The sequence below is a fragment of the Geotrypetes seraphini genome, chromosome 7, assembly GCF_902459505.1.
Source record: "Geotrypetes seraphini chromosome 7, aGeoSer1.1, whole genome shotgun sequence".
Lineage (NCBI taxonomy): Eukaryota > Metazoa > Chordata > Amphibia > Gymnophiona > Dermophiidae > Geotrypetes > Geotrypetes seraphini.
The window spans coordinates 148,454,078-148,466,098 of record NC_047090.1 but is presented as its reverse complement, the minus strand read 5'-3'; the positions used below and the strand labels follow the sequence as shown (position 1 = coordinate 148,466,098).

At 41.6% G+C, this 12,021-nt stretch overlaps 1 protein-coding gene across 7 annotated transcripts in view; it reads left to right on the top strand.

Moving 5' to 3' along the window:
- Positions 1-9,434, top strand: part of KCNH5 (potassium voltage-gated channel subfamily H member 5) — a 316,925-nt gene extending 307,491 nt beyond the window's left edge. For 2 of the 7 annotated variants that reach the window (XM_033952023.1, XM_033952024.1), the window contains exon 12: positions 7,951-9,434. In XM_033952023.1, coding sequence (XP_033807914.1) covers positions 7,951-8,886 — 936 coding nt within the window. In that variant the 3' untranslated portion in view covers positions 8,887-9,434. The remainder of the gene's footprint in view (positions 1-7,950) is intronic. The other 5 variants (XM_033952020.1, XM_033952019.1, XM_033952022.1 and 2 more) reach the window with 3 other exon arrangements.
- The last annotated feature ends 2,587 nt before the right edge of the window (positions 9,435-12,021 follow it).

Genomic DNA, 12,021 nt, shown 5'->3' with positions numbered 1-12,021 from the left:
CATATACAGAATTCAGCTAACATTTAGGCTTACCTATTTAGTGCATTGAAAACCAGGCCTAAATACCTGTACCTAAGTTGTGTGCACACCATCTGTATCTTATAACAATGCGCCTAACGTTTAGGAATGCCCACGCTCCTCCCCTGGCCATGACCCGTTTGAGATTCGCACACTAGAATTTGCATGCATCGCTTTACAGACTGCATTTAGACAGTTGTGTACATAACGTCTAATTAGTGCCTATTAGCATGAGTTATTAGGTGTTAATCAACACTGATAATCGGCAATTAGCTTGTTAAACAAATTAAGTTGTGCGTGGAAATCTGGGCTGCGCACAGATTTGCAGTGTGAAACTTGGGCCGCACTATATAGAATCCAGGCCTCAGTGGATAGCACCACAGCGATTCACTCCAGATTTTGAATTGCACTACACAGATATGTGCCGCTGAAAATTTGGGAATCACCTGATCAGCAGGTGATAATGCTTAGGAACACCTATGATCTGTCCATGCTCTTCCCCTGGCTATGCTCCCTTTTGAGATTTCGGCACCACTTTATAGACTGCAATTTTACGTTGAGAGTGTTTATTTCTGTGATTGGCTTCTCAAGACTTTTTCCACGCTGTCTTAAGTTTGGTTCATCATATTTTGGATCCCTGAGGAAGGCGTGTTCAGCCAAAACATAGCCTGTGGTGGGTCCTCTTTAGATATATGTAGATCGTTTCTACTGTTTTTATGGCTTTTATTAAGAAAATTCTGAATAAACTACAACCAAGGTCCGAGAACATTGTGTTTCCACAGTCTCGTTTGTTTGCAGTTGTTCTTCTTTCTCTGTGGAAACTCGGGTCTTCTTTGTTTTTACTGAACCAATGAGTGCTTCTTATTTAGGAGGCGGAAAGGGGTTTTGCATTGTGAATTACTCAGCATGCAGCAAGCGCAGTGTGTTAACTGCTGAAACTTCTCCACCCCCAATCTCCATCCGTGCCCATGGAACACAAAATGTTATTAATGTGTAGTTTAGCATGTGGTAATGGCAAAATTACCACAAAAGCAATTGCCAAGCTTGTGCGTTGGCTGTTACCATGTGCTAAACTGCGCATTAGCACCCTAAAACACTTTATTAAAATTACAGTTTACAGTTTATTCTTAACTTGATATACCGCTGTACTACCAAAGCAACCAGAGTGGTTTTCAATAAATAAATAATGCAGTTTAAAACACAAAGAACTCCGTAAATCAAAAGGAGAGCACCCAAAGTCATACCACAATCGTACATGCCTCTTAGTTCATTTTTTTTTAAATTTCAATTACTGTAAATGTAACTAAATAAACTATTGAAAAGTTTTCACAAAAAGAAAAGTATCACCTATCATGTATTTCTAGAATGTCTGGTGAGTAGGAGTTATTACGGTACACAGATTTTATATACAGTATGTGCAGTCTCCACAAGCTGGAAGATAAATTTCAGTTGATTTTCTTGGAAAACAGTTGCCATTTGACAGGTTAGTTCTAAATTTAAATTGAATGCATTTAAAAATACTTCTGACTGAAAGCTTGGCTGCTCCCAAAAGAAGCTTCAGTGATACATTTATTTCAATGTCATGAACAGGTTCTGGGTAGAATTTCTGTGCAGTTCCTGAGAGCAGATATCAGAGCTCTGTTCTTCAACCACTGGTTCATGGACCAGTGCCGGTCCACAGAAATTTCCTGCCTGTCCACAGGGCCAGCATGTGCGTCAGGCCCAAAACAGTGTTCTTCAACCGCAGGTCCACAGTGCGATCGATGCGGCGTTATCTTCAAGCCAGCTTCCTCTTCCTAACTGATTCAGTGCACAAAGCCACAGGCAGTGGTTCCTATGGGCATCCTGCGCCTGAACCGGAAGCCTTCTCTCTGACGTTGCAACGTCAGAGAGAAGGCTTCCGGATGAGACACGGGACATGCAAGGTGCAATTAGTACTATTATGGGGGTGGGGTCTGGGGTGGAGATTGGGTAGAGATGGGCGGGGTCTGGCCCACGACTTAGCCCAGTGTTCGGTCTGATGCCGATCCACAGAATAATTATTTTATTTCTGCCGGTCCATAGGTGTAAAAAGGTTGAAAAACACTGCTCTAGAGGGCATGTGCAAGATCAGAAATATGAGATATTGGTATAGATCAGTGGTTCCCCCAGCCAGTTGGGTTTTCAAGATATCCCTAAAAATTTGCATGCCTACTACCTACTTTATAGGCATATCTCGCTCGTGTATATTCATTAGAAATATCTTGAATACCCGACTGGCTGGGGTCTCCCAGGACGAGTTTATGAATCACTGGTATAGATGATATGGCAGAAAGCAAATATTCTTGAATATTTTAATGATATCCAGAAACATTTGCATAACTGAAATGAGTATTGGGCTTTTTTTCTTGTAGAATTTAATTTTTATTTTTATTTTTTTTAATCTTTCTTTAAAAGCATTTTGAAAATAATGTTGAGTGAAATGGTGTGGTGGCCATGTTAGTCCATTTCCAAGATAATATATAGAAAAAAAAAACAAAAAACAAAGTAAATAAGATAATGCCTTTTTTATTGGACTAACTCAATGCATTTTATGATGAGCTTTTGAAGGTAACCCTTCTTCAGATCAAAAATAAGCAAATGTTGACAAATATCAGTATATATAAGGAAAACATGAAAGCATTCAGGGCTAGGAAGAAGGAGGTATGGGTGGGTGAGCAGGAAACAGAAAGGTGGCAGAGCCCAGTGGGAAAGGAAGCCCAGATCTATGTTAAGTCCTGTCTGTCAGGTGTCAAAATATCTTATCATTTTGATTTCAAAGGTTTTACATTCTTGGATTGTCTTAAAGTTCCCTTTCAGCATTCTTACCATAAAATCATTGGTGCAGCAGTCAGTTTTTCCAAAGTATTGTGACAGAGGTGACATCCAGGGTTTGATAAACCTCAGTTACAGCATCAGTCTCTCCTGGTGGAATCTGCATTAACAGTTCTAGATCTTATGCTAGAACTCCTCCAAGAATAATAATAATAATAATAATAACTTTATTCTTATATACCGCCATACCCAGCGAGTTCTAGGCGGTTTACATCAATTAACAAATGATCTGCATTGACAAGCTTATTTAGAACAAGTTACAAGCAGATTTACAACAAATTACAATCAGATTTACGATAGATTACAACAATTTACAACAGTCAGCGATGAAGTTACAGCAGTTTACAGTAATCTGCAATGAAGGGAAAATGTACAGCAATTTAACAGAAATTGCAGCTTTGATCGAACTAGACAAGGGAAGTAGAGAGTGGGACAAGGGAGGATCTGGTGAGGGCGAAAGGGGGTAGGGGTGGGGCCGGTGTTATGTGGGGTGAAGGGATTAATTAAGGGTCATGTTTGCTGAATAGGTAAGTTTTTAGTAGTTTTCTGAAGGCAAGGTAAGTGGGGGCCTCGAGTATCATCTGGGCTAGCCATGGGTTCGACTTGGCTGCTTGGGAGGCGAAAGATCTATCGAGGAATCTTTTGAGAAGACAGTATTTTGGCGAAGGGAAGGCGAACAGTTGAATTCTGCGTGATGTCCTGTTGTTGCAATAAAGGTTAAAGTGGGTATTTATGTAACTAGGAGAAGAACCATTAACCGATTTGTAACAGAAGCATGCAAATTTAAAAAGAACTCTAGATTCAAATGGCAGCCAGTGTAGTTGGTGGTAGAAAGGGGTGACATGTTCCCATTTCTTTAGGCCAAAAATGAGGCGCACTGCGGTATTTTGGATTATTTTTAGTCTCCTGGTATTTTTCTTTGTGGCATTAAGGAAAATGGTGTTGCAGTAGTCGAGAATGCTGAGGATGGAGGATTGTACAAGTAGGCGGAATGCAGTGTCATTGAAGTATTTTTTTATGGTGCGAAGTTTCCAGAGCACCGAGAAGCTTTTCCTAACGATGATGTCGGTATGGTTTTCTAGGGATAGGTTTTTGTACAGCGTGACTCCCAGAATTTTTATGATCGGATCAAGGGGGAAGGTCTTTCCGTTTAGTTGAATTGTGGTTTCCTTAATTTTATCTTTGGGGGTGGCTAGGAAGAATTTTGATTTGTCAGGGTTTAATTTCAGTCTGAATGAAAGCATCCAGAGTTCTATCTGGTTGAGAATGTTTGTAATGTGATCGAGTAGTTCTTGTGAAAAGTTGGTTAGTGGGATGGCTATTGTGATATCGTCTGCATAAATAAAGAATTTGAGATTTAGGTTGTGTAAGAGTTTACCTAGGGAGGCTAGGTATACGTTGAATAGGATGGGGGATAGGGGGGAGCCCTGCGGGACCCCACAGGTGTTGTCCCAGCAGTAAGAGAAAGAGTTATTCTTGAATATCTTGTATGATCTATTTTGTAGGAAACCCTGGAACCAGTTAAGGACCTGGTCTGAGATGCCAATGTGAGCTAGGCATTCAAGGAGAATGGTGTGGTCGACCAGGTCAAAGGCATTGCTCAGGTCGAGTTGTATGATCAGGGCACTTGAGCCCTGACTGAAAAGCGTGTGGAAGTGGTCGAGAAGGGAGGCTATGATGGTTTCAGTGCTATGGTCCGCGCGAAAGCCTGATTGGTTGTCACATAGAATGTTGAATTTTTCAAGGTATACGGAAAGTTCCGCCTTTTCCATCCCTTCCGTTATTTTGGTAAATAGGGGGATGCTGGCGATTGGTCTATAGTTAGATGGGGAGTTAGGTGGTTCTTTCGCGTTTTTTAAAATTGGGGTAATCATTATATGACCTTGCTCAGACGGGAAGTTTCCTGTGGATAGTAGGTGATTAACCCATGTCATCATTTTTGCTTTAAAGTTGGGGGGGGGGGCAGTTTTCATGATATTTGGTGGGCATGTGTCCAGGTGGCAATAGGAGTGTGTATACTTGTTGTAGTAAGTATTGAAGGTTTGCCAATCGGTTAATGCGAATTGTTTCCAGCTAAGGTCGACTCTGACTCCAGGATCTGGGTTTGATGAATTCATGTCTGTGAGGATGGGGAAGAGCTCGAGGGGGTTGGGACTGACGGGTAGTGTTGTTCTTAATTTTTGGATCTTGGTGTTGAAGAAGTCGGCAAGGATGTTGGCGGTTAAGGTGGATTCTTCATGTAAGTTAGTGAAGGTTTTTATGTTGTATAGGTTGTTGACCAATCTGAAGAGGTTGCTGCTATTGGTTTTAGTATTACCAATTTTGTGGGAGTAGAAATTTTTTCTTTTTTCATCAGTGAGGGTTTTGTACTTTTTTAATTTTTGTCTCCAGGCCAATCTGTGTTATAGGGTTCCGGATTTTAGCCATAATCTTTCAGCTATTCTGAGATCCTTCTTGCATAGTAGCAGTTCAGGATCGAACCAGCCCTCTTGGTTAGGGGTTCTTATTCTGCGGGTTTTTGTGGGGGCAATCTCGTTTAGTATGCTGGTACTATCTTGTATCCAGAAGGTCATGATTTGTTCCGTATCTTCTATTGGATTGGTGTTGATTTCGAAATGGGACCAGAATTCCGTTGGGTCAATCTTTCCTCTGGTAGAGTGGGTTTTGATAATTCTTGTTTTGCCGCTTTTAGGGGGTTTGAGTTGGCATCCAATGGTGAAGGTACATAGGCGGTGGTCGGACCAAAGGGAGTCTGACCAGCTGCTTTGTTTCCAATAAAAATTGGGATTGGCCTGTTCCTTAGAGGATAGAGTTACCAGGTCTAACTGATATCCTCTTTGGTGGGTTTTGATAGGGGGGTGTTTGTCAAAGCCTAGTTGGGAGAGCAATGACCAGAAATCCGAGATTTCAGGTTGGTCAGTTTGCTCGAGGTGTATGTTGATGTCCCCGCACAGTAGGTTGTATGGGCTTGTTAGAGAATTGGTAAGTAGTGATTCAGCGAAGTCATCTTTGGTCGTGGACCATTTTTTGGGGGGTATGTAAAATAAAGTGATGGTTAGTGAGGAGGGCAGAGATTTTGATGCTAGGGCGATGGTTAGAATTTTGGAATTGGGCGAAGAGGTTGTGTTGAGAATGGAAGCATTGAGGTGGTCTTGGAAGATTAGTGCTAGTCCTCCTCCTCTTCCCCATGTTCTGGCTAGGGAGAGTATCTTGAATCGTGGAGGTAGACAATCTTTAATGATGATGTCTTCGTCTGATAGCAACCAGGTTTCTGTGAGAAGGACAAAGTCGGGGTTAGTTTCGGTCAGCCAGTCTTTGATCAGAGTGGATTTATTCCTCATTGATCTGATGTTCAGGTAAAAACCCAGTAGGGTCTGGTGGTTGGTGTGGTTGGGTGGGGACGCACTGTTCCCTCTAAGCTGAGCAGGAGTCCTCCACCCACAGTCTCACCAATAGAGGGTGCTGTTTTACTGTCACATTTTTCAATTGTGAGGGACAGGCAAGTTCTGCAGGACTCCAGGGAACATACCTGTCCTTAGCGACTGAAAATATTCCACCCCCTAGTGGTAGCAATGCAGCTGGAGGACACCTGCTCAGCTTAGAGGGAACACTGTCAGAGTACGCAAGTTTTTTTAGATTTCTTGGTTTTTTTGGGTGGGGCTTGGTCGGTTTATAGGGGTGAGGGGGGCTGTTGGGCGAATAGGCATGAGGGTGGTCTTGTGTGGAGTGGAGAGTGTATGTAGGGGTTCTGGGTTTTACTGATCGGTGCAGCGTGAAGTGGATGGGGATGGGGGAAGCCTTGGAGTTGTCTGCGTTGCAAAGCCTGGAGGAGAGCAGGAGGAGTAGAAGTAGAGCTACGCATTGGTGTGTGTTTGGCCTGGCCATTGTGACGGGTTCGTCCAACTGCAGTTGGAGAAGTTGAAGAAGAGACGGGAGAACCCTGGACAAGTGTGGAAGATATCTGTTCCAGAACTCCATGCTTACCAGTCGCATTCCCAGCTATAACTTCTGTAGTAGTTTTTACATGAAGTTATTAGCACAGCTCCTTTCAAAGTTTGAACAGTTTTTGTCTTTGGATCCGTTTTCTGACTTCCAAAATGTTACAAAGAATCTTCTGGAAATAAGGAAGTTCATGGCTTTGCATTTCAGACTTCGACCAAAATGTTCAAGACCGTCTTGCTAGTATCCCATGCTTGGGGGATGAACTATTTGGAGAGAAAATAAAGGAAGCTATGCAAAAAATCATAAGACATGAGCAAAATATGCCCACCCTTGCAACTTTCAAAGCTGCTAAACTATACCCTGCCAGATGCTATCGTCACTCCTATTATTCCTCTTCATACACCAAGAAGAGATACGTTCCATCCTCCACTACTTCTAGAGCTCCTACACAGAGGAGGCTAAGGATGCAAAAACCTCAAAAGTCGCAGCCTCCACCACCACAAAAAAACCTAACAGTCATTTTGACCGGTTGTCACCTCTGTCACAATACTTTGGAAAAACTGACCATTGCACCAATGACTTTATGGTAAGAATGCTAAAAGGGAACTTTAAGACAATCCAAGAACGTAAAACCTTTGAAATCAAAATGATAAAATATTTTGACACCTAACAGACAGGACTTAACAGAGATCTGGGCTTCCTTTACCACCACAAAGACATTTTAAAAACTGCTTTGCCACCTCTCTGTCTCCTTCCAACCCACCCTTCCCTCTTCCTATCCCTGAAATGCTTTCATGTTTTCCTTATATACTGTATAGTAATAAGAACATAAGAATTGCCGCTGCTGGGTCAGACCAGTAGTTCTCCGTGCCCAGCAGCCGGCTCCTGTGGCAGCCTCTAGGTCAAAGACCAGTGCCCTGAGTCTAGCATTTGGTAATTTCGGATCTGAAGAAGGGTTACCTTCATAAAATATATTGAGTTAGTCCAATAAAAAAGACATTACCTTTTTCCTTTGTTTTATTTCTATATATTACCTTGAAAATAATCTTGGAAATGCATTTTCTAATCAGGCATTTAGAAAATATTTAACATGTTTGCAGAAATGTAAATTGAATTTCTGTGTTTTTATGTCCTCAGATCATTTTCCGTAAAATTAGTGATGTAAAAAAGGAAGAAGAAGAACGCCAGCGTCAGAAAAATGAGGTGACACTCAGCATTCCTGTGGATCACCCAGTAAGAAAGCTCTTCCAAAAGTTCAAGCAACAGAAGGAACTGCGAAATCAAGGATCACCGCAGACCGACCTAGAAAGAAACCAGCTACAAGTGGAAAATTGTTCCTTCCATAATGGTGCTTCCCTTACTGGTACCAGTGTGGCCACTATTTCTCAAATCACACCAATCCAAACTTCTCTGTCTTACATGCGAGCCAGTGAATCACTCAAACAGAACAACAGAGATGCAATGGAACTCAAACCAAATGTCAAGAGTGACCCAAATTGTCTCAAAGTGAACAGCCCTACACGGTTGAAAAATGCAAATGTTAAAGGATGGCTAAGATTAAAAAATAACATGGGAGGGAATGAAGAGAAAAAAGAGGACTGGAATAATGTGACAAAGGCTGAGTCGATGGGTTTACTTTCCGATGACTCTAAAAGCAACGAGTCGGAGAACAGCGTAAGTAAAAATCCATTAAGGAAAACAGACTCCTGTGACAGTGGAATAACAAAAAGTGACCTTCGTTTGGATAAAGTAGGTGAGGCTCGCAGCCCCCTAGAGCACAGTCCAATTCAGGTTGATGCACGATATCCTTTTTACCCCATCCCAGAACAGGCCTTACAATCCACACTGCAGGAAGTAAAACATGAACTCAAGGAAGACATTCAAGTGCTGAACTGTAGAATGAGTGCTCTTGAAAAACAAGTGGCAGAAATTTTAAAAATACTGTCTGAAAAGAAACTGCCCAAAACATCATCTCCCAGGTCCCAAATACCTCCCCAAATACCATGTCAAGATATTTTTAGTGTTTCAAGACCTGCAACACCTGAATCAGAAAAAGAGGAAATTCATGTTTAGTGTGTAGTGTGTGGGTATGTGTACACACCCACATATACACACTATACATATATATTTTCAGCATAACTTGAATACAATATTAATTTTGATATGTAAATATTGCATGTCCAGCTGGATTCTGGCCTGCCAAAGAAAATTATGATTCATATAGATCTTGCTTGTATAATATGCAGTTGACTGCATGTATACTTTACATTTATTTATAACATTTCTTGTACAATAAAAGAGGGTATCTGTTTAATAAAGGTAACTATTTAAAGAATCAGGGTCCAACCTGGTAATATAGCAATGATGATTAAAGATCTCAGGTTGGGTATACCAAGCTTTTCTTTCCTCTTTTCTGCTGAGTTAATGAATAATGTGATGCTGAGAGCAATTTATGTCTTTTCAATGTAATTTTCTGCTACCGTACCATTAAGAACAGTAAAATATGTCTCCTTTTAGGCTTTTTTTCATAAGCCTAGGTTTCAACAGACTTTAAATGAACTATCTGTTTATGTATATCACTGAGCAGGAGTCTGTAGTGCTAGCAGTTATTACTACTGACTTATGCATGCAAGATAACCTTTTAATCTAAAATCAGATTCCCTTTCTTTATAGTGAAAATATTTTGATTGAAGAATGAATATTAATTTACAATCCTTTGGGTGGGGGAGGGAGTCATCAATGTGGGTACTGTTAATTCATGTTATTTTACTATTAACTCAATCACTAATCACCACAATAAATCAACCAATCCCAAAAATGAAAAAATAAAACACACCAAAATTTTTTATAATGCTTTAAAGTGAATGCTCAGACCTACAACTTAAACTCTAGTGATGTTTCACGGAACCAGTTGTATTAAAGACCATCATAGTATGTTCACCGTCTCCACTACCTGCTATCGTAGAACCATTGTTCTAGCAGATTCCAACTTGAAATAACTGATCAATGAAAACTCATATATTTATGCAGTAACTTCTTGTTTCAAGTTGGAATCTGATAGAACGATGGTTCTACAACTGCAGGTGGTGGAGATGATGAACATGATATAATGGTCTCTAATACAACTGGCTCCGTAAAACATCATTAGCGTTTCGGTTGTGGGTATGAGCGTTCACTTTAAAGCATTATAAAAAATTTTGGTGTGTTTTATTTTTTCATTTTGGGAATTGGTTGATTTATTGTGGTGATTAGTGACTGAGATATTTGTTATCATCTCAGTTAAAAAGATTTTCTCTCGCATATAGTATATTTTACTATTAACACCATTTATTAATAACTAGGCCTCACTGCGTAAAATGGGGCCTGTGCTACAATAGCATGAGCTAGTGGTAATGGAGCACATCTTAAAGAAAGGCCCACATTGATAACTATGCCCCTAGACGTCTGTTATGAAATCACTGTTCTCTTTTATAAGCAAATTTTTACTAGCATTTTGAAAGCAAAGCTGCTATTATTATTCAGTAATTATCAAGAAAATTGTGTGCTCAATAGGTCAGTCGGTATGGATGACCGTTTCAGGTTTTCTTCCTGCCACTTTAAAATGAGACCAGGTTTGAAAGTGTTCTGATTCTGGCATCTCTGTTGTGTATTATTTTCCCAATGGCCTTTTGGGGGGGGGGGGGTTCAGCTTTGCCAGGTCTTATTTTTCTTCTGTACGGTATATGCAACTTCATGCTTAGGAGCCTGGATTCCATGAGATACCCTTCCTTCAATAGGAATTAGTCCTAGAATTATTGCTCCATACACAGGGAGCTCTAAGGTCAAGTTGTTTCTTAGTTACAGTCCAAAGCCTTTTGCTTTCTCATTACTTGCATATGCCATGAGCTCTACAGAAACATGATTGGCTTTCTTTGGAAGCTAGTTCCAGTTGCCACAGCCCTCTCCAAGAGTTATAGTTGGTTGTCACCATGCACTAGGAACTATCCTCTGGGTTCTATAAAGTTGTGCACCCAAATTTGGACATTCAAGTTATAAAATAGTGCCAGCGTATGCCTAACTTAATTACTAAATTAGGCTCCAGTTGGCCTTAAGTACTAATAATAGCCTTTAAGTGGCATTGCTTGGACCTAATTGGCACTAATTTCTAGTTATGTGCAAAAACTGCACTTAGCATCTAAATGCTATAGTGTGTAGGGTTACGATATTTTGGGCTGCAAAGCCCCAGGACACAAGACAACCCCGTTCTGCCTCCGACCCACCCCATTTTACACTGGCCCCATCCAGTTCTACCTTCGGCTGTGCTCCAGTCCCTCTCAGTTCAGCCTCTAGCCCCGCACCCACAAACCTCTCTTCTTCCCTGACAAGCTCTGGCCGTGTCTGGAAGGCCTGGAGCATGCGTGGATGGGTGTGATGCTCAGAGGCCCTCCAGAGGCGTCCGGAGCTCATCGGGGCTGTCCAAAACCCAGACAAAATGCTGGGTTTTGGAAAGTCCATCCGGGCACCTTTACAGTCCTCTACAAAGATATCTGGTAACCCTAATAATGTGCAATTACAAAGGGAAGGTTCACACAGGCAGATTAGGGGCATTTCTTGCAGTTGTGCACTTAGTCTGACTCTACAGACGACTTCCAAATTGTAATTGGCAGTAGATGTTCTACTACCAGCCAATGGGGATGTATGTTGGGGTTTTTTAAAATCCATGCCGTGAAGGATGCCTACAATATAGGTATCTGACTTGCGCCTATAGAGGCATCTAGGCATGCCTACGAACACCCAGGGCCTGCATGGGCATGGTTTCCACCAGACGTGGCCATGGGCATATGTAATTATCCCTATGTGTCTCTGTAGGGGTGAGACAGATGTACAATGCTGGCCTACATTTAAGGCATCTTTTAAAAAAGAAAGGCATGATTCGCTAAAGGACACCGATGCATGATTAACATGTGATCAGCAGACACTTCTTAGATGGCTGCCGAGATCGGCATCCTTTAGAGCAGGGGTGCCCAAATGGTTGATTTCGATCGACCAGTAGCTCGCAAAGGCAACACAAATCGATCGTGTTGCCTTTGCGATCATTTTCTCCCTGCTGCTTTCCCAAGCCAGGCCTGGTGCGTACAAGCACCGGGCCCGCAAGATTTCACCTCCGGCGTCAATTCTAACGTCGGGGAGGAAGTTCTGGGCCAGCCAATTGCTGCCTGGCTGGCCTGG